The sequence below is a fragment of the Scylla paramamosain genome, chromosome 4 (assembly GCF_035594125.1).
Source record: "Scylla paramamosain isolate STU-SP2022 chromosome 4, ASM3559412v1, whole genome shotgun sequence".
NCBI classification, from domain to species: domain Eukaryota; kingdom Metazoa; phylum Arthropoda; class Malacostraca; order Decapoda; family Portunidae; genus Scylla; species Scylla paramamosain.
Window position 1 is genome coordinate 8,722,866 of NC_087154.1, and position 27,353 is coordinate 8,750,218.

At 44.1% G+C, this 27,353-nt stretch overlaps 2 protein-coding genes across 31 annotated transcripts in view; both read right to left on the bottom strand.

Moving 5' to 3' along the window:
• Nucleotides 1-1,116: 1,116 nt before the first annotated feature.
• Nucleotides 1,117-10,338, bottom strand: LOC135099703 (inactive hydroxysteroid dehydrogenase-like protein 1). The gene is made up of 7 exons (XM_064002134.1): nucleotides 10,109-10,338; nucleotides 6,343-6,465; nucleotides 5,862-5,972; nucleotides 5,511-5,731; nucleotides 4,851-4,980; nucleotides 2,107-2,204; nucleotides 1,117-1,784 (listed from the first exon to the last, which is right to left on the bottom strand). The coding sequence occupies exons 1-7, from the start codon at nucleotides 10,329-10,331 to the stop codon at nucleotides 1,686-1,688; spliced, it is 1,005 nt and encodes a 334-aa protein (XP_063858204.1). The 5' UTR covers nucleotides 10,332-10,338; the 3' UTR covers nucleotides 1,117-1,685.
• Nucleotides 10,339-18,068: 7,730 nt separating this feature from the next.
• The window catches only part of LOC135099705 (cell surface glycoprotein 1-like), a 164,103-nt gene continuing 154,818 nt past the window's right edge, over nucleotides 18,069-27,353 (bottom strand). For 20 of the 30 annotated variants that reach the window (XM_064002138.1, XM_064002156.1, XM_064002151.1 and 17 more), the window contains 5 exons: nucleotides 26,608-26,646; nucleotides 24,646-24,723; nucleotides 23,315-23,372; nucleotides 19,522-22,194; nucleotides 18,069-19,260 (listed from right to left, as the gene is read on the bottom strand). In XM_064002138.1, coding sequence (XP_063858208.1) covers nucleotides 19,136-19,260; nucleotides 19,522-22,194; nucleotides 23,315-23,372; nucleotides 24,646-24,723; nucleotides 26,608-26,646 — 2,973 coding nt within the window. In that variant the 3' untranslated portion in view covers nucleotides 18,069-19,135. The remainder of the gene's footprint in view (nucleotides 19,261-19,521; nucleotides 22,195-23,314; nucleotides 23,373-24,645; nucleotides 24,724-26,607; nucleotides 26,647-27,353) is intronic. The other 10 variants (XM_064002166.1, XM_064002158.1, XM_064002162.1 and 7 more) reach the window with 4 other exon arrangements.

Below are 27,353 nucleotides of genomic sequence, written 5' to 3' on the forward strand. Positions count from 1 at the left end.
TCTGATCTTATTAACTGCATGCATGCCTTCTCCCGCGGCCTCGCTGCACAAGACTTTCTTCTTTCTCTCATTCCTATTCTGTCCACTTCTTTCATGCAAGAGTTAACCAGTATTCATTTTTTCTCTTTTCTGGTAAATTCTGGAACTCCCTGCCTGCTTCTGTATTTCCTAATTCCTATGGCTTGAACTCTTTCAAGAGGAAGGTTTCAAGACACTTATCCTGTAATTTTTGACTACCGCTTTTGACTGTTCTGGGACCGGCACCTCAGTGGGCTTTTTTTTATTACAGTTTTTTTTTTTTTTTATTACAGTTTTGTTGCCCAGGCCGGTGCCCCTACTACATGAAAAAAAGTCTATATTCAAACACTTGCTTAGCGATGACGTAGTGAGGCGGGAAATTCAACCGTTGAGGCGAGACACCTCGGAACCTCGAAGCTGCGGGATCAAGACTTCTGTCGCTAAGCACCAATCCGTCGCGGCTTTGGTATTAGGAAATGTTACACAGCAGAAGACATCGTGCATATTCAAGATAAACATACGACAATAGATTAAAAGATAACAAGAAATATGAAGTCTTACAAATCTGAGATGTGGAACAATACGTCCATCGCAAGAAAAAAAAATATATATATATGATTTTATTTATGATCTTTAGTGAATAAATGAAACGCGTGTGTGGTCTCGTTTGTGTGTGAGTACGAGTGTCTGGATCGGTTGGCGTCACCGTCGCAATAAAGCATGCATGATAAACTTATGACACTCTCACTAATATCTGCAGGAGAAACACCACATTAATGAATGTCATTTACTGATGTTGGTGAGATGACACAGCCGTAGCCTGACACGTGCAGCGTCTCAGACACAATGGTGACGCTTACGCTTGAGGCTTTAACCTCGAGGAGTTCTGCTTTGTGTGTTACTGGGAGGGGTGCGCCGCCTCCGCCTCCTACTCTCTCTCTCTCTCTCTCTCTCTCTCTCTCTCTCTCTCTGTGTGTGTGTGTGTATGTGTGTTGTATGGAGCAGTGAGTATTAGGTGAGGAAGATAGTGGTCTCTTGTCACCATCTGAACAACACAATCACAATTCTTTTATGGTAAAGGAATTTATGGCCGGGTACGTATCTTGTATGTTTATATTCATTACGATATGAAATACCATCAGGACTGATGAGCGCTGTAGTACTTCACTGTAGACACCTGACACGGATGTCCAGCAGTGACGGTGTCCAGCTGGTGATGACACAGCGCCATGCCTCTATTTCCTTCATGGCTAAGGCATTTAAGGCTCACAGAATTCTTCTCTTCATTTGGAAGATGCAGCAATTGTTACATGCAGGTCAATTCTTATTTGATAAAAGTATAGCAGATAAGCTATGAATAATATCCTGTCATCAACCTATGTTATCTTTTAACTAATGTTAAACATTTATTTACATTTTTTAGTGAGGCATCTGCGTAAGCAGTCGTGTGTGAAATATATGAAAATGTTTATAGTATAGATATCTGGGATGACAGATTATAAAAATTCTCAGCGAATGATTCGTGTGGCCAGACATTAATACCGGACGAGAAACTCTGGAAGGTGAGGCGTCACTTCTGGTCTTGGCTGTGCATGGAACAGTCTGCGGCTTCTTGATCTTGCGTGTCGCCGGTCCAAGTAACAGCAATGTAAAGATAACTCGCCATGTTACTCCTTATTCTTCTTCACTGAGTCCTTTTGCAACATATACCATTTCTCGAGCATTAGCATCGAAAGCTTCTCATTGAGGGAATGGAGAAAGTACAACTGCAAGGGAAAGAAAGGCACTATTAGGTATCTACAGTTGATACTTTTTTTTTTAAATAATTATTGATGGTGCAAATTAGTGTGTGTGTGTGTGTGTGTGTGTGTGTGTGTGTGTGTGTGTGTGTGTGTGTGTGTGTGTGTGTGTGTGTGTGTGTGTGTGTGTGTGTGTGTGTGTGTGTGTGTGTGTGTGTAAACTTCATGTTCCTTGTTTTCAAACAGTCTCCTCATTGCTCATCACCCTAGAAAGATGAACTAAGTATACTCTTCTTCTCTACTTGCTACATACTCTAACAGTTACTTTTATGGCTTAGCACACACCCACCTGCAGGCTGTGAGCCCAGTAGCCCGTGGTGCGGCACGTGTAGCCCAGGGTGTTTATGGCGCTGGAGGCGTAGGTCGAGGCCGTGGGGATGAACACGCCTGGTAGGGAGGAAGTAGGAAGAAGACATAAATGTGAACAATTACAGTGGTGAGCAATGGCGAGGAAAAAACAAATAAAGAAACATCCCGCGAAGCTTGTCCTGAAAATAGAACTACTGAACACACACACACACACACACACACACACACACACACACACACACACACACACACACACACACACACACACACACACACACACACACACACACACACACACACACACACACACACACACACACACACACACACACACACACACACACACACACACACACACACGCACACGAAAAAAAAAATAATAATGACTGCGCAATATTTGCAAATTCTCTGGATCTATAGTTTTTTGTTGCACTTGCATTGCAGCTACTAAGTTCACATATTTGCTCCAAATAAGCAAATTAAATACTCCCATTATTTTCTGTTAATATTTATTTAATATTTATTAATACTAATTGTTTGGAAGCACAAATCGGTAAGGCTGTCGTGAGCATGTCATGTAATACTTGAGACTGAACACTAAAAGGTGCCTTAGAATTGCTAACCACACGTTCGCCTTTGAGATGACCACAAAAGCAGACTCACCGTCCCGCTTCTGGTGCTAAATTCCGTGAAGAAGGGAGATGAAACTGAGGTGGTAAAATTTTTTCTTCTATGCACAAAGGAGGAAGACCCAAGGGCAAAAACGCAAGTCACGAAAAAAGGCCCACTAATTGTTCCTTTCATGAAAGAGAAAGAAAGAATACTTAAGAAAAGCCAATTCAGATTTAGAGGTCTCTTGCAACTTTTTAAAACAAGGTTAGGTCATAAGGAAGAGGAGAAATACAAATGTAGGTAGATAATTCCAGAGTCTGCCAGCACGTACAGGGGATGAAAGAGTGAAGGCTCTACTTGAATCATGCATTAGAGAGGTCGATAAAAGAGGGGTAGAGTGAATGGAAAGTCTAGTACAGCGAGACAGCTAGAGGAGGGAGGCATGCAGTTGTGAAGTTCAAACTAAATGTCAGTATGAAAAAAAGCGGTAGGAGACAGCAAGATATGGGAAGCTGCAACACTCCTTTAAGCTCCATATACACAGCCACGATAATCGTCACGCCAGTGCAACTAGAAGAAAATCTTGTCCTTTTCGTGGCATTTCATCACGAGTTGCATCAGTCACGATAGCGGAACGACGCCGCTACGAGGATGCTACACATACATCACGACGGTTATACATTTGCCAAGATGGAGTCACGACAGCTCAATGACGACGTCACGAGCAACAAAATTTTTTATTTCAAGTCACTTTTTAGTCACTACAACTGCACGATGATGGTGACAGAGTCATGACAGTGACATGACGTCGGCACAAGCGCCGCCCACAGACCTCCCTGATAGACTGCGGGAGATATAAGAAGAAGCGACCGAAACCTGCGTCTCCTCTAACCGGGAAAGAGTGCTCCTGTGTTCTCCACCATCGACCTGCTCTATATACTCGTAGACTTCCACTGGTCTATCACGTCGGTTGCTTTCGGAGTCCGATGTCATTATTTGCTGATAGTCCTTGTCTGTGTGGTGCACATCCTGCTCCCACCCCTTTTCCGTCCGCAAATATGTCTTCAGACATTTTGAGTGGCGGAAGTGTGTGTGGTGGCTGACAGCTTGCGTGGGTGGCAGTATACGGGTGTTGTGTGTATCTGTGGGATTATTCGTCTCGGGGACGCTGCGCTGCCAGATGTACGCACGTCTACTAATACAGCTCTGCTGCGACGATGACGTGTCGCAAACCTAGATCTAGCGTGATGACTACGCCGTATAATTATGTAGTCCTGTCCTGTCGCGCTCATAGGTCCATCGTGACCACGTCCTCAGACATGTCAAACAAATGTCAAAACTATTTGCTTTTTCGTGATGCACACAAACGGTAGTCATGGTGATGTTATCGTGACGATGTTGTCGTCATGATATCATGATAGATTTCCTGTCACGATAACATCATGACCGACCTATGACGCCAACGATTGCGTCATGATAGACCTACACATGTCACGAAGACGTAATGATAACGAAATGATAAAGATAAGTTGGTTACAAAATGCAGTTAAGTTCCACGAGCTTTTAAGGTTAACGTTAAATTCTCGGAATGGTCCAAGAATACGCTACGACTGTCGGAAGTCATGACGCTAGACCACGATTACGTATCATGATAACGCTATGATTTCTGTTAGTAGCGCTATCGTGATCAGGTCAGGAAGGACATGGAAAACATCACTGCGAAGAATCTTAATGTCAGGCATGATATAGAGAGATGTGGTGAAGGAGAGATAAGCCCAGATTCATCCAGGTCTGACCCTTTAATGTAGGTCTAAAGTTTAGACCTTCGTTAAAGGTTCAAAAATATCTTTACAGATTTATGCTTCTCTTTTTCTCCTTTATTTCACCAAGATAACATGACTTCCACAATTTCCACCTTCTCTGTCTCTAAAGCTGAACTCTTCCTTTAAACTCTAAACGAAGAGTTCAGCTTTAAAGACAGAGGAGGTAGAAATTGTGGAAGTCGTGTCATCTTGGTGAAATAAGGGAGAAAAAGAGGACCATAAGTCTGTAGAGATATTTTTTGCCTAGATGTCAGAAGTCGTGAATGGAGTTCGAGTTTGAGGTAATCACCGGGCTTATGGACAAGGTCACTGTAATTGGTCATGTTGGTGGAGACATATAAGGGAATGAGAGTTTGCACGGTGATGCCGGAGTTGCGGTACTCAAACTCTAGCGTCCTGGAGAAGAAGTCCACGAATGCCTGTGGAAGAAGACTCGAGTTAGATTACTCAACGAAAAGTAAGACCATGCATATGTCAAGTAAGTTTTCTGTTGACTGAGTGATCTTACTTTCCCCGGCTTGATTTGTTTATCAGAAGTATATATGATTACTGTAAAGGAACTAAAGGTAAAGTGTATTTTTCCGTCTACAAGGGAAAAAAAATGTACATATAATTTTCGACATATATCTGTATAGTTATTTGTAAAATTTCACGAAAGTCTTAGCGTGTAGGATCCATTGAAAAATTTGTTACGTCCATTCAGTTAGTGGCAGCCTGGGGAAAGGAGAGTGAGGACCGAATTTTTAAAGAATTTTTCATTCGCATTAAAATTTCTCACAGACAATTAACACTCGTGTGTATAACAGGTGGCATTTTTTCCCTTTTATCCCATACCAGAACAGGTTCCGAAAAAAAAAAAAAACACATTGCAGCATATCGAACAACATGCAGCTAATTGCAGCTGCCAAACACCAACGGGAAGTAGGTGCCGCTGGTCACGGGGACGCACCTTGGTGGCCGAGTAGATGCCGCTCATGGGAATAGGAACAGTGCCAGCGCTGGAGGCCACGTTGACTATTGCACCACGGCCTCGCTTCAGCATGCCCGGCAGCACCAGCTTGGTCATGGCGGGCACCGAGGCCACGTTGACGTTGACGTGGCTCCAGATGTCCTTCTCAGACACGTCCCCGAACTCCTGGGGTTCAGACAGCAAGACCCCAACGTTGTTCACTGTGGTGGGAGAAGAATACAGTAGGTAGATAGAAAGACTGACAGGATATTCTTGCATATCTATCATCTGTCTGTATAAGGTAACTACATACTCGTACTGCCGTTCATAGCAGCCAAGGACAAAACTCACCCAGGATCCCAATCTCCTTGCCCTGCAGGCCCTTGGCGATGTCTTCATAGATGGGACGGCCGCCACTGAAGTCAGCCTGTATCACCTCCGTCTGCACGCCGAACTCCCGCACTGCGGCACAATGCAAACCACAACTCACCCACACAGTACATACTTTAGTCAACATCAGCCGCCAATCACAAACTCAAATGTTCCTCTTCTGGCCAAACTTCCTACTGTGTACACCTGGCAAGCACCTTGACGAACACCTGAGTGTTCCGTCAGTGAATCATTCCACATCCTGTCATTGCTAGCTGTTCTTGCGTATGGCAAGATGACGACACAGGAAGCAAGACTTCATAACGAAAACACATTTAATTTTAGCCAGAGCGATTTTGAGAAGTAATAACAAGTAAAATCCAAAGTCTTAGAAATAAGAAAATGCTAAACACAGTTGTCAAGCGTGCCATCTGTCACCAGAAAAGTGTGCATGTTTGTTTACCAATTTCCGCCGAGACCTTGTGCAGCTTCTCCATGGTGCGCGAGACGAGGACCAGGTTCATGCCCCTCCTGGCCAGCTCCTTGGCGTACTCCTTCCCGATGCCATCAGTGCTGCCCGTCACCACTGCGGACACGATAGGCTTAGTGTTTCAGGGCCCTTCAGGATGATCAAAGCTGTGTCCGAACCCTCCATATACAGTATATATACGAGTATATATATATATATATATATATATATATATATATATATATATATATATATATATATATATATATATATATATATATATATATATATAAAGAAAAACAGAATAAACAATTATATGCTTAATACTGCTTCTTATTAGAGGGTTTCTTAATCTTTCTCGCTAAAACTCATTAACACAACTGAAAATAAGAATATTTATTATGAAAGCGCTCTCTTGTCAAAAAAGCATCCCTTCGATATTTTTGTACCTGACACTGTACAGGGGGAGGAGGCAGTAGGCATCTGCCGAAACGATAATTACTCCCATTGAGGTCTAAAGCACTGGATCAGGGGGTGCTGTGAACATACCATTAAACCCAGCTGTGTCCTCACTGAACGTTTCCCTTTGTGTCTCACAACACAAGGGGGCAGTCACAGCCTGCCCTCTAAAGACAACTCTCTTCCTTCACACAAAACTACAAGCACCTAATAACATAAACACCCTTCACTCAAAATCTCAAAATTATCATGGCGACTCCTACACCAACCTCGGAGTCCCCATCTGGGGAGGGGACCACAAATGTTCCCAGGTCGGACTGCCCTTTTGACAACGACCCTAAGTGTCTTGACACTTCCTCAACTTTTTCTTCATTAACTTCTGCAACATTAGCGGTCTAAGATCTAATTTTCAATCTGTAGAACACTACCTCTCCTCTTATAAACCTCATCTTCTTTTTCCCACTGAAACTCAGGTGTCTGAGGCAACTGACAGTAGCCTCTTTTCTGTTCCCTCCTACTTTCTCTATCCTCATTTTTAATCCAGAGCTGGATGTTGCGTTTATGTGCGCAGCGACTTAACCTGCTCTCATGCCCACGCTCTTGAATCTTCCAAGTTTTCCACCATCTGGCTACGACTACAGAGTCACTCTCAAACTAAATTTATCTGTGCTGTATACCTCTCACCTAACTCCTCTGACTATAAGAAATTCTTTCACTACTTAGCTTCTAAAGTGGAGCATATTTTGACTCTCTTCCCTTTTGCAGAGATCTCCATTCTTGGAGACTTCAATGTTCATCACCAGCTTTGGCTTTCCTCTCCCTTCACTGACCATCCTGATGAACTAGCCTTCAACTTTGCTATTCTCAACGACCTAGTGCAATTGGTGCAACACCGTACTCGTATTCGTGACCATCTTGGAGATACGCCCAACATTCTTGACCTTTTCCTGACCTCTAATCTTTCTGCTTATGCTATCACCCTCTCTTCTCCGTTGTGCTCCTCCGATCACAATCTCATATCTGTACCTTGCCCTATCGCTTCAGTCCCTCCTCAGGATCCTCCAAAGCGAAGGTGCCTCTGGCGTTTTGCCTCTGCTAGCTTGGAGGGACCTGAGGACGTATTTTGCTGATTTTCCTTGGAATGACTACTGCTTCCGTGTCAGAGACCAGTCTTTGTGTGCCGAGCGCATAATAAAGATGATAGTGTCTGGCATGGAGGCATACATTCCTCACTCTTTTTCTCGACCTAAACCTTCCAAACCCTGGTTTAACACAGCTTGTTCTCGTGCTATACATGATAGAGAGATGGCCCACAAAAAACTACTTAATCCTTTCATCACCAGAATTTCATGAACTTTATACTTCTGCCCGAAACCATGCCAAGTCTGTTCTCCAATTAGCCAAAAAACTCCTTCCTTCCTTCTTCTTCTTTCCCTACTTTATTTCAGCCATATGGCACCACTGCCGTCACATCTGTCTCTAAAGCTGAACTCTTCGCTCAAACCTTTGCTAAAATCTCTACCTTGGACGATTCAGGGATTGTTCCTCCCTCTCCTCCACCCTCTGACTACTTCATCCTACCTATTAAAATTCTTCGCAATAATGTTTTCCATGCCCTCGCTTGCCTAAACCCTCGGAAGGCTTATGGACCTGATGGGGTCCCTCGTACTGTTCTTCGAAACTGTGCCTCCGTGTTTGCACCTAGCCTAATCAAACTCTTTCAGTTCTGTCTGTCAACATCTACCTTTCCTTCTTGCTGGAAGCTTGCCTACATTCAGCCTGTTCCTAAAAAATGGTGACCATTGTAATCCTTCAAACTACCGTCTTATTGCATTAATTTCCTGCCTATCTAAAGTTTTTGAATCTATCCTCAACAGGAAGATTCTTAAACATCTATCACTTCACAACCGTCTATCTGATCGCCAGTATGGGTTCCGTCAAGTCCACTCTACTGGTGATCTTCTGGCCTTCCTTACTGAGTCTTGGTCATCCTCTTTTAGAGATTTTAGTGAAACTTTTGCTGTTGCCTTGGACATATCAAAAGCTTTTTGACAGAGTCTGGTAGAAAGCTTTGATTTCCAAACTACCCTCCTACAGCTTTTATCCTTCTCTCTGTAACTTCAGCTCAAGTTTCCTTTCTGACCATTCTATTGCTGCTGTGGTAGACGTTCACTGTTCTTTTCCTAAATCTATTAACAGTGGTGTTCCTCAGGGTTCTGTCTTGTCACCCACTCTTCTTATTATTCATCAATGACCTTCTAAACCAAACTTCTTGTCCTATCCACTCCTATGCTGATAATACCACCCTGCACTTTTCCACGTCTTTTCATAGACGTCCAACCCTTCAGGAAGTAAACATTTCATGCAGGGAAGCCACAGAACGCCTGACTTCTGATCTTTCTAAAATTTCTGATTGTGGCAGAGCAAACTTGGTATTGTTTAATGCCTCAAAAACTCAATTCCTTCATCTATCAACTCGACACAACCTTCCAGACAACTATCCCCTCTTCTTCAATGACACTCAAGTGTCCCCTTCTTCTACACTGAACATCCTTGGTCTGTCCTTTACTTATAATCTAAACTGGAAACTTCACGTCTCATCTCTAGCTAAAACAGCTTCTATGAAGTTAGGTGTTCTGATACAGCTCCGCCAGTTTTTCTCACCGCCCCCCCCCCAAGCTGCTAACTCTGTACAAGGGCCTTATTCGTCCATGTATGAGAGCATGCTCCCGCGGCCTCGCTGCACAAGACTTTCTTGTTTCTCTCACTTCTGTTCTGTCCACCTCTCTAATGCAAGAGTTCTCACTTATTCTCACTTATTCATCCCTTTCTCTGGTAGACTCTGGAACTCTCTGTCTGCTTCTGTACTTCCACCTTTCTATGACTTGAATTCCTTGAAGAGGGAGGTTTCAAGACACTTATCCTTCAATTTTTGACATCCACTTTGGACCCCTTTTTGGGGACTGTCATCTCAGTGGGCCTTTATTTTTATTTATTTATTTTTTTGTTGCCCTTGGCCAGTGTCCCTCCTACAAAAAAAAAAAAAAAAAAAAAAAAAAAGAAAAAGAAAAAAAAGGCTTACATGCGGCACTTCGCAACACCCAGGATCTCATGTTAAGAAATATTGTCATATTTTCATTTCAATAAAATTTTCTTTGCTAACAGGTTTCCGAAATAGCTAAGTCCAAAGAAAATTTACATTCTCAAGGTAACAAGCCCCAATACCTCCACTGCGGAGCGTTTGCTTGCTGTTACCAAGGGACAGGGGCAGGGCACCACTCACCACGCACTGGTACATTACCTGCCCACCGCCCATAGTCTTCCACTAGCCGCTTCTTCCACAGCCGCGACCAGAAGTGGATCCTCACGCCGCTGCCCACACTCCACAGCAGCTGCAGGAGGATCTTGGACACTGCCAAGACTCCTGCGACCGTCACCACATGTTCCAGTGCCCCGAGGGAAGGGAAGAGCGCCTCACTGCTCATCCTTGCGTCACGCCGTCCATCGCTCAACTGCCAACTCATAGCACACTGAGAGTAGTATGATCATCGTCCGCTTCACCAAGGTCGACCATTGTGACATCCCCCGTGCTTCGCTACTCATACAAGTATCTCTGCCGCCTATTTAGTTCCAAGTCAGCCTAGCAAAATTTATCAAATCTTTCCTCTCTATTTCCTGTTTGTCCTACCTTCTATCACCCTCTTAGGTTGTTCATTAACTGTTAATTAAGCGTGTGTGTGTGTGTGTGTGTGTGTGTGTGTGTGTGTGTGTGTGTGGTGGGGGGGATGGGAGAAATACAGTTAATAAGATGAATAGTCTGCGTGAAAATAGTGGTAGTTTATAGCAAGAGATGCAATATTACGGCGATGAGAAAGAGGCTGAGACAGTCAGTTAAAGAAGAGGAGTTGTGTAGCCGCCGCCGCTGTATATGTACAATTTATACGACGGCTAGAGATACGCACATACGTACATTGTAATGTGACATTTTATGTTTTATTTGTTAGCGTTGTATTATTTGTAGCAACTGGTTGTTATACATGAGCAGTGTATGGCGCGCCTACGCGCCAGCACAACAGAGTGAGAGATTAGTAGGGCCGAGGGGATGCGTTGACTTTGCCCTCTCAGCTATTTTTCTCGTCGAAGGGTCGGTTGTTATGACGTGAGTGTTGATAACATACCTACAGCATAATGAACATCATAGGCTGTAGGGGCCCAGCAGCATCTCCAAAGCCACTTCACGAGTCACGCCTACACGTCAGACGTGTCTCGGGAGGCGCGGAGAGTAAATCCCAGTAAATCCCCGAGTTCTCATCTCGGTAAATCCCCAAGTGTAATCCCTTGCATACAACCAAGAAGACGCCTGTTCCCCGCACTGTGTATGTATTCATCATAGTGTTAGGTAACAGATACTTATGTAACCACGAGGATTTAATGATGTGTGTCAACATACGAGTAATTAATGTAACTACTTGTAGTAATTAGATACTAACGTAATTGTGAGGATTTAGTGATGTGTGTTAATATATAGCCAAAAATATCTCCAATAACTTTGCTTCTTCTTCTTTCCCTCCTCTATTTCAACCAGATGGCACCACTGCTATCACATCTATTTCTAAAGCTGAACTCTCTGCTCAAACCTTTGCTAAAAACTCTACCTTGGACGATTCTGGGCTTGTTCCTGCCTCTCCTCCACCCTCTGACTACTTCATGCCACCTATTAAAATTCTTCGCAATGATGTTTTCCATGCCCTCGCTGGCCTAAACCCTCGGAAGGCTTATGGACCTGATGGGGTCCCTCCTATTGTTCTCCGAAACTGTGCCTCCGTGCTTGCACCTTGCCCAGTCAAACTCTTTCAGCTCTGTCTGTCAACATCTACCTTTCCTTCTTGCTGGAAGTTTGCCTACATTCAACCTGTTCCTAAAAAGGGTGACCGTTCTAATCCCTCAAACTACCGTCCTATTGCTTTAATTTCCTGCCTATCTAAAGTTTTTGAATCTATCCTCAACAGGAAGATTCTTAAACATCTATCACTTCACAAACTTCTATCTGATCGCCAGTATGGGTTCCGTCAAGGCCGCTCTACTGGTGATCTTCTGGCTTTCCTTACTGAGTCTTGGTCATCCTCTTTTAGAGATTTTGGTGAAACTTTTGCTGTTGCCTTGGACATATCAAAAGCTTTTGATAGAGTTTGGCACAAAGCTTTGATTTCCAAACTACCCTACTACGGTTTCTATCCTTCTCTCTGTAACTTCATCTCAAGTTTCCTTTCTGACCGTTCTATTGCTGCTGTGGTAGACGGTCACTGTTCTTCTCCTAAATCTATTAACAGTGGTGTTCCTCAGGGTTCTGTCCTGTCACCCACTCTCTTCTTATTATTCATTAATGATCTTCTAAACCAAACTTCTTGTCCTATCCACTCGTACGCTGATGATACCACCCTGCACTTTTCCACGTCTTTTCATAAACGTCCAACCCTTCAGGAGGTAAACATATCACGCAGGGAAGCCACAGAACGCCTGACTTCTGATCTTTCTAAAATTTCTGATTGGGGCAGAGCAAACTTGGTATTGTTCAATGCCTCAAAAACTCAATTCCTCCATCTATCAACTCGACACAACCTTCCAGACAACTATCCCCTCTTCTTCAATGACACTCAACTGTCCCCCTCTTCTACACTGAACATCCTCGGTCTGTCCTTTACTTATAATCTGAACTGGAAACTTCACATCTCATCTCTAGCTAAAACAGCCTCGATGAAGTTAGATGTTCTGAGACGTCTCCGCCAGTTTTTCTCACCCCCCCCAGCTGTTAACTCTGTACAAGGGCCTTATCCGTCCATGTATGGAGTATGCTTCACATGTCTGGGCGGGTTCCACTCATACTGCTCTTCTAGACAGGGTGGAATCAAAAGCTTTTCGTCTCATCAACTCTCCTCTAACCGACTATCTTCAGCCTCTCTCCGCCGCAATGTTGCATATCTAGCTGTCTTCTACCGCTATTTTCATGCTAACTGCTCTTCTGATCTTGCTAACTGCATGCCTCCCCTCCTTCCGCGGCCTCGCTGCACAAGACTTTCTTCTTTCTCTCACCCCTATTCTGTCCACCTCTCCAACGCAAGAGTTAATCAGTATTCTCAATCATTCATCCCTTTCTCTGGTAAACTCTGGAACTCCCTGCCTGCTTCTGTATTTCCACCTTCCTATGACTTGAATTCCTTCAAGAGGGAGGTTTAAAGACACTTATCCATCAATTTTTGACCACTGCTCTGACCTTTTTATGGGACTGGCATTTCAGTGGGCATTTTTTTTATTAGATTTTTGTTGCCCTTGGCCAGTGCCCTTCCTACATAAAAAAAAAAAAATAAATAAATAAAAATATATATATATATATATATATATATATATATATATATATATATATATATATATATATATATATATATATATATATATATATATATATATATATATATATATATATATATATATATATAAGTACACTTAACGTAACATAATGACGTACATCAGATCATGCAGACGAGAGGGCTACTTGCTGTGTTTGTGCTGGTGGTGTTCATCTGTAGAACCGACTGAACCCGCTAAACTGTAGGTAATTCTGTACTGACTCATATATGTTACGGAATTGACGACGTGAAGTGTCACGACATTGATGTACTGCAATACCCGTTTTACCTATTGATATACTCTTTTGTGCTATTCTCAGTATTAGTGGTAATATGTTAATTCACAGTTTGACCGCTTCTGAATACAAAGAGCGAGTACTGCACAGCTCGTTTCAGTCACCTCCAGTACGTACGGCACTTACAAGTTGATAAGACGAAAATGCTTTTGATTCCATCTTGTTTAAAACAGCAGTATGAGTGGAATCCCCCATACATGTGAAGCGTAGAGAAGAGGTGTGAAATTCAGTTTAGATTATTAGTAAACGACAGACCGAGTATGTCCAGTGTAAAAGAGAGGGACGAGTGTCATTGAAGAAGAGGGGATATTTATCTGGAAGGTTGTTTTGAGCTGACAGATAGAAGAATTGAGTTTTTGAGGCATTGAACAATACTAAGTTTGCTCTGCCTGATCAGAAATTTTAGAGATATCAGAAGTCAGGGATTTTGTGGCTTCCCTGTTTGAGCTGTTTAATTAACTCCTGAAGGGTTGGACTCCTATGAAAACATGTGGAAAGTGCAGGGTGGTGTCATCAACATAGAAGTGGATAGAACAAATAGTTTGGCTTAGAAGATCATTGATGAAGAATAAGAAGAGAGTGGATGACAGGATAGAACGCTGAGGAACATCACTGTTAATAGATTCAGAAGAGTGACCATCTACCACAGCAGCAATAAAACGGTCAGAAAGAAAACTTGATATGAGTTTACAGAGAGAAAAATAGAAACTGCAGTAGGATAGTTTGAGAATCAAAGCTTCGTACCTGAATTTGTCAAATGGTTTAACTATGTCTTAGGCAACAGCGAAAGTTTCACCAAAATCCCTAAAAGAGGATGACCAAGATTTTAAAAAAATCGGAATAATACCTCCTCAGGTCCCCCCAACTGGCAAAAGCAAAACGCCAGAGGCACCTCCGCTTTGGGGGATCCTGGGGAGGGATTGGAGCGATGGGAGAAGATACAGATATGAAGCTGAGATCAGAGGAGCCCAAAAGAGAAGAAGGATTAGAGGTTAGGAGAAAGTCAAGAATGTTGGGCGTATCTCCAATACAGTCAGGAATATGAGTAAGGTGTTGCATTAATTGCTCTAGCTCGTGGAGGATACCAAAGTTAAAAGCTAGTTCACCAGATTGGCCAGTGAAGGGGGAGGAAAGCCAACGGTGATGGTGAACACTGAAGTCTCCAAGAATGGAGATCTCCGCGAAAGGGAATATATCAAAATGTGCTCCACTTCGAGAATTAGTCGTTTTTTTTTTTTTTTTTTCATAGTCAGAGGAGTTATGAGAGAGGTATACAGCACACATAAATATAGTTTTAGAGTGACTCTGTAGTCGTAGCAAGATGGTGGAAAATTCGGAGCATTCAAGAGCGTCGGCAAGAGAGTAGGTTAGCTCACACAGTGATCTATTGGTGAAAAGTCTTTAAAAAACAAAGAGATTTCCACCATTACCAGGGAGTTGCTGCATATGGATTAGAACCTTATAGTTCACGGCATTGAAAGAAGAACTAAAATCAATGGCAACAACTCGAAACTGAAGCCAAGTGTCCAAAGAGCACTGCATGTCAAGAGTCAGTCAAGAGAGCATCACATGAACCTAAACCCTTACGGAATCCGAACTTAGAATGTGTCCTAATATATGCAAGAGAGACAGAGAGAGAGAAAAAAAAAAAAACGTAAAAAAATCTAAATACTACTGCCAATTTTTGGTACTCAGGCTGCAGCAATCAAATATGGAGAAAAGCCATCCGAGTTCGTATGTATCAAGATCTAGAAGACATTTTTTCATCTTAGAAGAGCAAAATGCAACAGAAATAAATTTTGGCAAGGGGAAACAGTTCATTGGTAAGGACAATAATTATTCTTGGTCACACTGTTTATTAATGAAAATATCGTAGAGCAAATGATTTTTTCTTAAAGGATCAAAGAACAATGAGCAATCAGACTCACGTGGAGGAAGCATTCTAGAATCCACAGCACATGAGTAGGACTGACAAGAAGCCCTCTATTTGTGTATCTGAGCAGCACTTTTTTTTTTTTTTTTTTGTTTATGTAGGAAGCACACTGGCCAAGAGCAGCAAAAATCCAATATAAAAATATGCCCACTGAAATGCCAGTCCCATAAAAGGGTCAAAGCAGTGGTCAAAAATTGATGAATAAGTGTCTTCAAACCTCCCTCTTGAAGGAATTCAAGTCATAGGAAGGTGGAAATGCAGAAGCAGGCAAGGAGTTCCAGAGTTTACCAGAGAAAGGGATGAATGATTGAGAATACTGGTTAACTCTTGCGTTAGAGAGGTGGACAGAATAGGGGTGAGAGAAAGAAGAAAGTCTTGTCCAACGAGGCCGCGGAAGGAGAGGAGGCATGCAGTTAGCAAGATCAGAAGAGCAGTTAGCATGAAAATAGCGGTAGAAGACAGCTAGATATGCAACATTGTGGCGGTGAGAGAGAGGCTGAAGACAGTCAGTTAGAGGAGAGGAGTTGATGAGACGAAAAGCTTTTGATTCCACCCTGTCTAGAATAGCAGTATGAGTGGAACCCCCCAGACATGTGAAGCATACTCTCATACATGGACGAATAAGGCCCTTGTACAGAGTTAGCAGCTGGGGGTTGAGAAAAACTGGCGGAGACGTCTCAGAACGCCTAACTTCATAGAAGCTATTTTAGCTAGAGATGAGATGTGAAGTTTCCAGTTCAGATTATAAGTAAAGGACAGACCGAGGATGTTCAGTGTAGAAGAGGGGGACAGTTGAGTGTCATTGAAGAAGAGGGGATAGTTGTCTGGAAGGTTGTGTCGAGTTGATAGATGGAGGAATTGAGTTTTTGAGGCATTGAACAATACCAAGTATGCTCTGCTCCAATCAGAAATTTTAGAAAGATCAGAAGTCAAGCGTTCTGTGGCTTCCCTGCGTGATATGTTTACCTCCTGAAGGGTCGGACGTCTATGAAAAGACGTGGAAAAGTGCAGGGTGGTATCATCAGCGTACGAGTGGATAGGACAAGAAGTTTGGTTTAGAAGATCATTAATGAATAATAAGAAGAGAGTGGGTGACAGGACAGAACCCTGAGGAACACCACTGTTAACAGATTTAGGAGAAAACAGTGACCGTCTACCACAGCAGCAATAGAACGGTGAGAAAGGAAACTTGAGATGAAGTTACAGAGAGAAGGATAGAAACCGTAGTAGGGTAGTTTGGAAATCAAAGCTTTGTGCCAGACTCTATCAAAAGCTTTTGATATGTCCAAGGCAACAGCAAAAGTTTCACCAAAATCTCTAAAAGAGGATGACCAAGACTCAGTAAGAAAAGCCAGAAGATCACCAGTAGAGCGGCCTTGATGGAACCCATACTGGCGATCAGATAGAAGGTTGTGAAGTGATAGATGTTTAAGAATCTTCCTGTTGAGGATAGATTCAAAAACTTCCCTACCAGTTCCTTCACATGTTAACAGGTCAGCCCCTCTGGCGACCCATTTAAGGATTTAATTACGACTTAAGTAGATAAGCCACCATTTAGTTTAGACAGCGTCCTCAAGCCACGCTCTCGACACCTTTCATCTTTCTAGTTCCTCACTTACATTGTTGCGTTTTCTCTCTCTCTCTCTCTCTCTCTTTCTGTGTGTGTGTGTGTGTGTGTGTGTGTGTGTGTGTGTTCATACTTCATTCATCCTTAAATGATGAATGAACAAAGTTTTTTTTCATTAGGCCCGCTTTCAGAGGCAACAAAGATGAAGAACTTGGGGTTTTGTGTAAGTGTTTTCATTAATGATGCTGAATCTTTATTAAATTTAGTTCAGCTAAAGCTAGAATCATGAAGACCCACTTGAAACTTACGCCCTTCCACTAGACTAGAGCTTGTCAAGAGTTGTCGAGATAAGACGCCGAAACATCAGGTGGTGAATGCAGTCCTCGGAGTTTTTGGTTAAATAAAATATGCTCAGTTAGTGTTGAGAGTGAAAATATGATGACGCATTACATACACAACGGATATTCATGATATTCATTGTCAGTCATTGTCATAAGTCACTAGGCGAGTGTGTATCACCTTCCATAGCTACTAATTCTTCATTGTTGCAGCCACTGATGCGACTCACTCTCGTTCCCTCGACCTCAACAATATGACACGTGTGCTTACTTGTGAAAGAATCGAGTGTTTTGAGAGGAAGCTGTTTGTGTATATCACTTACTAACATGAAGCACTGGTTACTTACTGCTCTCCTTACTGGCAGCACACACACACACACACACACACACACACACACACAACTACTACTACGACTACTACTACTACTACTACTACTGATACTACTACTACTTCCACCACCATCGCCATCCCCACCATTACTACTACTTCTACTACTACCATAACCATTACATTACCACCAGCATCACTATCCCCACCATTACTACTACTACTACTACTCTACTACTACTACTACTACTACTACTACTACTACTAATAATAATAATAATAATAATAACAATAACAATAATAATAATGCTGCCACCACAAACACCACCACCATTTCTACTAAAACACCAAAAAATATGTCCTTAACCGTAAGTAGAGGGAAAGAAAGTCAAGTCTTATACATAATTATATATCTCTATATATTATTTCCACAAGATACATGGCAGAAGGCAGTGTGGTGAGAGCAGGGCGCGGGCGGTGCATGGGAGCCGAGGCACAGCCCATGCCCGCCCACAAGTCGGCCAACCCTGCGGGGGACAGCGCAGCGCCTTGACTCTCTACGCTGCCTCTTGACGAGAAACTCACTTCCGAGGCAGCGTGTTGACGGCTAATGAGATGAAGCTAAACCAGTATGTGATGAGGAGAGACTCTGATGGCAAGATGACACACGCGCGCAGGACTGGACGACGAAGACCCCGCTGGCACGACCACACAAAGGCTGAAACATTCCCTGGCTGCCCTAACGCTCTCGCCACCATCTTCCCGGCCTCGCCGCCACGCCAGACCTTCCTTCTCACTATTTTGATTCGCAAATAGCCAAGGAGGAGTTCAGGCAGCGCCTTGAGGGGAAGGAGGGTGTGAGGCCACGAATATGAACAACAATGAATCGTCGAGGGGAAGGGGAGAGTTCCGGTCCAAGATACCCTTTCGTCACCAAGCTTGGCACCCTTCCTCACAGCGCGACCAAGAGGTCCGAACTAGGGATAGGAAATAAGAGGTACGTGAAGAAAGATGTTCATCACAAAGAGTCGCTCCCTTCAGAGTACTAATGAGTACATGAAATGCATTAAAGGAAGACGAAAATGTTGACAGAAAGACTGGCGGGCCTTAGCTCAGGCGCCGCGCCACAGTAAGTCGGCTCAACTACACGAAGGAAAGGAGAATCAAAAGAACACAGAATATATAACTCAAAAGTAACGCCTCACTGATGAAATTGTGTGCCAGAATTAAAGCATAATATTTAAAGCTAACAGTTTGGCAACAAATCCGTTGCACTTGAAAGTAATGTTATGTAACTCGCAAACTCTTGTGTAATGATGTTTGGAGCATCGAAGACGAAAATATACAACACATCCGGCGGTAACAGCGGCGCCGGCCTGGGACGGACGGCGACTTCCTCCGTCGCGTCTCTCAGGCCGATTGACTTTCAAGACCACTTCGACGGCCATGCTGCCCGACGCCTTTACGTAGCGAAGGTTATCGGTGAGTAGAAGTTGTTGTAGGTGCCCCAGCCCTTGGCCGCCATGTTGAAGCTGGCAGAGTTACGCTTGTTGGTGGCGTCCACGGGGCTGAACATGGCCCGAGGCACTGTGGGGAAAAGGCACCGTAAGACACTATAACACTATGTGGGCAAAAAAAAAAATAAATAAATAAAAATAAAAACAAATTAAATAAATAAAAAAATAAATAAATAAATAAAAAAAAAGCTAGGGTTGTATTTCATTGGGGGTCGATGCGCGGTGTGTAGTGTAGTCAGGAGCCGATATTCTTCCGCCCTGGAGGAGTGCAAGTGTGCAACTTTATTTAACTCTGGGCAGCACTCATTGTGAGGTGACAGGTGAGACTCACCGTCCGTGGCTGGGGTGGGAGGCTGGGAGGAGCGCATTACCACCTTCACCTCGGCGGAGTAGATGGCTGCCGGGCCTGCGGAGGGAGTGGGAGGGTTGGTGCTGGTAGGCGGCGGGGAGAGCGGTGGTGAGGGTGACTCGTTAGTAGGTGAATAACACCTTCTAGTAAACACCATGCAGTTTCGGAAGCCATAACGCGGCCGCGACTCCCCATCCGCCTGGCCTCTCCCTTCCTCGTCTTTCTCCTCTTCCTTTTCGGAGTGCGCGTCGTCTCCACCATAACCAGCGTCCTCAATCAAAGCTTCAGGCTGGCCAACATTAGCGTTACACGATCCCATTTCCTTTTCGGAGTGACTCGTGTTTTTGTCAGCTGTGTCTGAGGAGCCGGCACAAGGCTTCTGAAACGCCTTTTCTTCAGACATGTCAGACACAGGATTGTCCTCATGCTGTGTGTCAGCGTGGGTCAAGTCACTTTCTCCACCTAAGATGTCTCCGGAGGTCTTCGCCACAGGATCAGGAGCGGCTGTGGCGTGTGCGTCATTAAGTTCTTGGTCCATGCTGTCCCGCGACACACTGCGGTAATATTCTGGCGGCTTCAAATCTTGTACGTCGATGGTGTCGATCAGTGTCGGTGCATTCTGGAAGGTCGACTTTATTTCCTCCATGTATTTTCGCAATTCCTCTTCCTCGAGAGACGGCTTTCTGGGTTCGTTCGATATCTCGATTAGTGGAATGCCGAGGGAGAAGCTGAAGAGCGAAGCCTCGTTCTGATTGTTGTCGAGGACAGGCTGTGCATTCGTTCTATAAACCTCGTGAAGCCGAGCCGAAGCACTGTCAGTCTTATTAGTGGTACTCTTATCTACTCTGCTAGTGCTTTCTTCTGCGGCTGCGACCAGCAACTCGATTTCTTTGTCTTGAGTAGCATGAAATGATCCACTGGCGAGGCTGACGGGAGCTGCCTCTGGGTGGAGTATCTGGCCGTCTGGCTGTGATTCCGGAGACCTTTCTGTATGAACTTTCTGGGTGTTCATCTTTGTTGGAGGGAGTTTGTGTTCATTCTCCAGAGGGTTTGGCGCATCAGTGCTCCGGGAAGTGGGACTCGAGGAAGCTGGTACCTGGCTTGGAGGAGTCGACGAAAGGTCAGGGAGAGGACCCGGCAGGGGAGAGGCGGGAGTTTGGACAGAAGCGCCACCTACCTGCGACATGACACAAGGGGCGGCAGACACTACACACGGAAGAGAAATGTCACTACCAAAAGGGTTTTGAAGTAAAGCAACATTGGAGAAGCTGCGTGCACCAGGGTAAGCTGCAGAAAGTAACGGACTAGTGGCAGGATTGCAGGGAAGCGAAGTGGGGGAAGCAAGGCTGGTGCTATTTACAAGTGATGACAGTGATATGAGAGGAAGAGAAGTGGGTCGTGCTGGCCTGCTGCTGCTGCTGCTGCTGTGGATACCACTTATGGTGCTGTTTTGTACATGGCTTTCGAGGCGATCAGTGCTAGTGCCGGTGCTTTCAGAGTGCTGTGTGCTGAGAGTATCAATACGAGTTTTGTGTGCTGTGCTCTCAGTGTGCCTGCTAACCTCTGTGTTTTTTCGGAGGTGGCTCGAGGCAATGGCGCAATCATGAGTGAGAATTTCGATGGCTGCCGACGAGTTCTTGCCACCAGCAGTGGGGAGGCAGCCCTCCCGGGGAGCCTCCAGGATGCAGCTCTCGGTGTGGTGGTTCATTGCGTTCTCGTTCAAGTAAGACGCCTCGCTCCCGTCAGGAAACACGTAAAGAGGAGGTGTTCCGGGTTTGAGCTCAACTTGCTCCTTGGCGCAACTCTTACGGGGAAGGACCGGGGGTGGTGTGTTGATGGAGGGCGTTGGGCGAGGAGGGGGCAGTGGGGGAGAAGGGGAAGCAGGAAGGTATGCTGGCACCGAGTTTGGTCTCACAGACCCTGATGTAAGAGATGTTTTGAAAGCACCACCACCACGCTCGGCAACAGAAACAGAGGCCAAAGCATTGGATGCCGGAGAGGAAGAGCCATCGATATGTTTAGGATCTGGAGAGGCAGAGGAAGGCGTCAGAGAAGGATTACTCCAGGATGTGCTATGAAATTTAGTTCCATCTAGTAATAACGTTTCTACAGAAGCTTTAGAGGACTGAACTACGAAATTCTTCATGCCAGGAGAAGTTGTGGCTGGCACTGGCTTGGGGAAGGCGACGGGGCGTGCCGGGAAATGTCCTGGAGCCCCTGAGGCAGTAGTGGATGCCGAGGCAGGACGGGGCGCTACGGGGGGACCTGCAGCACTTACAGCTGATTTTGGGGACACGACACTCCTGCTGTCATCAGAATGAGTGACGGCCTGGCTCTTATTTACTTTGCATGAAGGTTTCAAGACAGAGGAGAAGGGCTGAGGCGGGGAGTAAGTACGAGGAGGAGGAGGAGGAAGAGGAAGAGGTTTGGGCGAGCAGGTGGCGGAGGTGAGGGCAGGTGAAGCTGGGGTGCGCTGGCTGCCTCCCCGAAGGGCCGGAGTCGGGCTGTCATCGCTGCCCGCGCGGTTCACCGAGTGCCAGGCTTTAGGCTTGGGAGGGACTGGCTTAGGCTTGTTAGGCTCTAATGTGGGCTCGGAGGATTTGGGCTTAGAAGGTTGGGTCAAGATCTTTGTCAGGTCTGGAAGGGTGAACGAGCCTGTAGACAGACAGTGGAAGGCGACGTGAGAAAGAAAGAACGAAAGAAAAAATAAAAACGCTAGTGCTACAAAATAAGCATGATTATTATTATGATTATTATTTATTCTTTCAGAGCATGCGTAAAATTTCACGTAAACATAAGGAACAAACAATGGAATGTGCGCGAGAACTGCGTGAGTGCCAAACACAGACATGCAGGTGAATGTGAAGGGCGAGGAGGTTAGCGTGTGGAGGTGGTGGTGGTGGTGGTGGTGGGCGGCAGAGACACAGCATGCACCAACACTCCTCGCACCAAAGACTAAGACACTAATACTACTTCATAGGGGAGGGGGATGGTCTAGCAGCACATTACATCAAAAATAACAACACGAGAGAAAGTATCAGTGACTTTCCATCTCTCTTTAAATTAAAATCTCAATGAAAACTCTAGATAAAAAGAGAAGTGCCACCTATGAGAAAAAAGATAAACAGCAAATGATTGACTCGATACCATCAGTGACTAAGAAAACGACAGTATTCATTATATACACAAAGAAAGGACAGACGGTGTTGGTGTATGGCGTCCGTGTCTGTGCTCTGGTCCCCACGTACAGCACACTGCCCTTCCCACCACGGGCGTGCATTCCTCAGTGGCATGGCCCGAGAGAAGATGTTGCCCAAGCCAGCATTATAAAAAATATATATATACAAAAAGTGTGAAGAGCATTAATGAATCTAAGCAAAGTGGAAGCAGAACCGCTCAGTTTGCGAGTACTAGATTCTGTGAGTGGCGAGCGGCGGGTGAGCAACAGCTGAAGGTGATTGAACTAGAGTACCTCAAAGCCCTTGAGTCCTCCACTTAGTCTTATCAAATGCAGCTGACCATACATGAAAAAAAAAAACAATAAAATAAATAAATAAGTAAAATAAATAAATAAATAAATAAATAAATAAAATAATTCTCCATTTTTACTCCCTGACGTCTAACAAGGTGTAAGAAATGGAGGTTTAGTTGAGAAAAAACGGTTCAAGCACATAATGAGTGACGAGGTCTCAGGGGCTCGTGGTAGCAGTGCTGACGTGGTAGTGTGCGCGGCGAGTCCCTGGGAGTGTGTGACGGAGGTGTGGAGGGCACTAACCTGACGGAGCAGCTGCAGGCGCGGGGGCCATCTGAGGGGTCACCTGAGGAGTCAACAGCTGCGGGGAGGAAGGTAACGGTGGTTAGTAAAGCAGTGATGTGTGTTGTGTTCTGTGATGGTGGAGATGGAAGTGGTGGTGGTGGAAGTGGTGGTGGTGAGTGATATGCGAGTAATTGGGAACTTGTGGAGTGATGATGGTATGTGGAACTGAATGATCGACTGAATGACTGACTTCAGGTGCTGCAACAACGACAGGTGAAATTAAATAAAATCCATAAATAAATGCAAGAAACGATGTTGAAAGCTAATTTACATTTCAGATCAGGTAAAGATAACTGATTTAGGTACCAGAATAGACTAGCAGAGAGAGAGAGAGAGAGAGAGAGAGAGAGAGAGAGAGAGAGAGAGAGAGAGAGAGAGAGAGAGAGAGAGAGAGAGAGAGAGAGAGAGAGAATTGAGGTGGTGGTGGTAGTGACGATGACGAAAGTTACTGAAGAAAATAAAGATGAATATTATAACACTGAAAAAATAATACTAATAACAATAAAAATGGCGACGAAAATGGAGAGAAACACTAGACAATCAACGCCACAAAAAGCTGCATTTAGAAAAAAAAAAAAAAAAAAAAAAAAAAATATCCCTGCTTTTTACCACCGAATATCTGAAGCGTGATAGAAAATAACATGACCGAAATGAACCTGCAGAGGAATATCTGAGGAGTCACGTCAGGTGCGCAGTTACAAGTGAAAGATTGCTGGGAAAGTCAACAGCTACACGCAGACACAACAAATCCAGAGAGAGAGAGAGAGAGAGAGAGAGAGAGAGAGAGAGAGAGAGAGAGAGAGAGAGAGAGAGAGAGAGAGAGAGAGAGAGAGAGAGAGAGAGAGAGAGAGAGAGAGAGAGAGAGAGAGACAAGCTGGTGATAATGGTACAAACACATTTATAAGCCAAGTAACTTTATACCTTCACTGTGCTTAGGTTTTCCCTCTATATTAAACCGTCTGATCTGTAAAGAATGTATGAATATGAGGACATTCTGACAAACTGGAGGTAGGTGGTGAAGGGAATACAGTTTGTGGAATGAGTTCTTTATTCCTGACTAGTTTTGCAGTAGTTAATTCAAAGGAAGAGGAGGAAGCTACTGAAAATTTAGTCAAGAATAAAGTACTCATTTCTCAAGACCTCAAATCTATCATCTGTCAGCCTTTGCAAGATTGTCAGCATATCAGAGGAGTTTGGATCGAAGGAAAGGCAAAGCACAGTGGAAATCAGTATAGGTTACTCTGCTCCAGACCTACACTAAGCTCAAGTGTCCTTCACTCTTCACTCACCGGCATTGGCTTCGGGGGCTCCAGCCACGACGCCTCAGCAAGCTTGGTGTCTGCCCGCTCGACCACGGTGTTAGCCAGCTGTTCCCGGGGAGCAGGGAAGACACGTGTGAGACTAACTTAAATGTATAGGTTTCAAACATCGTCAGTAGTTATGTGGCACTAAGGCTGTTTATGGTGTTCATATTAAGTGAATGATCTGAAACTTGGATAAAAGTACATTAAGTTGGAAATGTACTGTAAGTGAAAGAACTGTTCAGAATCATCGACTGAAGATGACACGCAACGCTCAATAATAATAATGTGTCAACGCTGGGTATTGCAGTCATTACAAGGAGAAACTGCTGTGGGATGATCTAAGCCGTATTCTAAAACGTTCTGGCATTTCATCTTAACTAATTTCAACAGCCTCAAGTGGAAGTCAGGGATTTTCAGCGGTTTTCATGCATGGTTCTGGTAATAGTTTTAACAAATATTCCACAATTGTTCACCATTAAAGAGGAAAAATACCCACAACAATGGGACTATTCATCTCACCACCACTTCAAAATACTTGTGATAAGAGAACAAAGTGTCTAAGAATACGAAGCTTACTAAGGCATACACACGATAATATATTACAAAAACGGATACCAGCTGTGTTGGCTTATAAGGTCATCAATTTATCTATTTACCACTACTAGCAAACTACATACGTCTACTAAACAACTCTATGTTATATACACCGCTAAACCTTACTAATTTATACACTATTGTACAAAGACACACAGCGATGTCAGGTGCCTCGTTAACACACGTCAAGAAGCGTAGCCTGAATTAAGGAATACATCTGAGCCTTGACAAGAAAGTCACACAGCCATGACAAGCCTCCCGTGCCTAACATTCCCCTTTCTAATCGCGTCCACTTCAGGGCCATTCACATACTGATGGCAAGCACTGGAGCGAATATTCATCGTGCATACTTCCACACTGATCCTATTCATGCCTCCACGCCACAGCAAGCACGGGGCCTTTCAGTTGTGGCCTTGAGGACACCACCTCGGGCTGAATGGTGGAGCCGTATTTGGAAAGCAGGCAGGAATCATAATGTGGATATGAAAGGCTCAGAGACCTTGGTGACGGCAACACTACTTGGAAACATTGCAGAGTCTACTACTGCTGGCTCCGGGATTTTGATGGCAGCAACACTAGTAAGAAACACTAATAATTACTACTTATGGTTCCAGGACCTTGATGGCGGCAACACTACTATGAAACACTGCAATAACTACTATTAATACCACACTGTTCACTACACTAACCATCTGGTCATGCTACAAAGATAACTACAGTCGTGGTTAGCAGTCCAGTAAGTAACCTGCTGCTCTCACTTCCGATGTGTTTTGCGTTTTGACTCGATTTTAAGTCCCCTGATCTGCTGACACACTTCCTACAAAGCTTCACAAGTGACAGTCTAAACAGATCGAGGGACTTAACACTGAAGGAAAAAAAAAAAAAAAACTAAGCACAGTGGAAGTGAGTGATGGTGATTCGACTTCTGACCACGACTGTACATCAATCTACGACACGTAACCACCCGCTGTATTTGATATTGAACACTGGTGCTTCCTTGACCCAGTGAGAGAATTGCATAGGGAACAGACTCCTAGCAATTCCTTGTCATGAGCCTAAGTTGTCTCCTGTACACGCACACACTATATATACATCTATGCCGGTGAAAGTGATCGAATACCAAGCATAAAAAAGCCAAAAGCCAAGGCAACAGGAAGTCATAAGAAGAGTGAATCTGACTCCTCATTTCCTCTTACGGCTTTTTATCTCAAGGAATGTTCACAATTACGTACAACTGCGTGGCTTTATGGCTTTATTTCCCTGCTACCTAAAAGTCTACGGTGTTAGAGGTTAGACACAGGCTAAAGAGTGACAGCTGAGGTGCACAGGGACTACACAACACAGCCACGGTACCTCGGGCCGCTCGCTGCTCACTGGCTTGAATAGTGGTCCCTGGAAAGTGTGCAACGTGCTGGGTGAGTATGTGTTGATATTCGTGTGTACATAAATACAGGGTAAAGACAAGATGTACATTGCCAAACCACGGCTTCTGTCGCAACCGTAACGCGGGCAGGAAGTGACGGATGCTTTCTGGATGGCTACGTGATTACAGCTGATACATCGATGGATCACAATTGGACAGAACAGATAAAGTGGCAGATACAGGGACAGACACAAATAGACGGATAGACAGAAATTATTACCATAAACATTCATAGAAGAACAGGCAGAACAGAGACTAACAGATATAGTGACAGAAGAACAGATAGAATAGAGACCAAGAGATACACTGGCAGATAAACAAATCATTATGAGAACGAATACAGATAAAGCAGACTGAGCAGCAAAGAGAGAAAACGAGAACGAGGTAGCAGGACAGAGTAAGAAATCATGTATATAACTGAGCAAAGCGAATCGACAAAATACAGACTAAAAGACAAATTAACAGATATATAGACAGACGGATGTAAAGGCTGATCAACATCATAATAATCATGTTTAGATAGACAAATAAATAAAAAAAATAAAAAATGATAAAGACAAATGAAAAGATAGATAGAAGGAAACAATACAGATGATCATACGCACATCTAAGAACTCGTACATACACACACACACACATTACAAGCACCATGATAGCTAGACTTCAAGCCGCCATC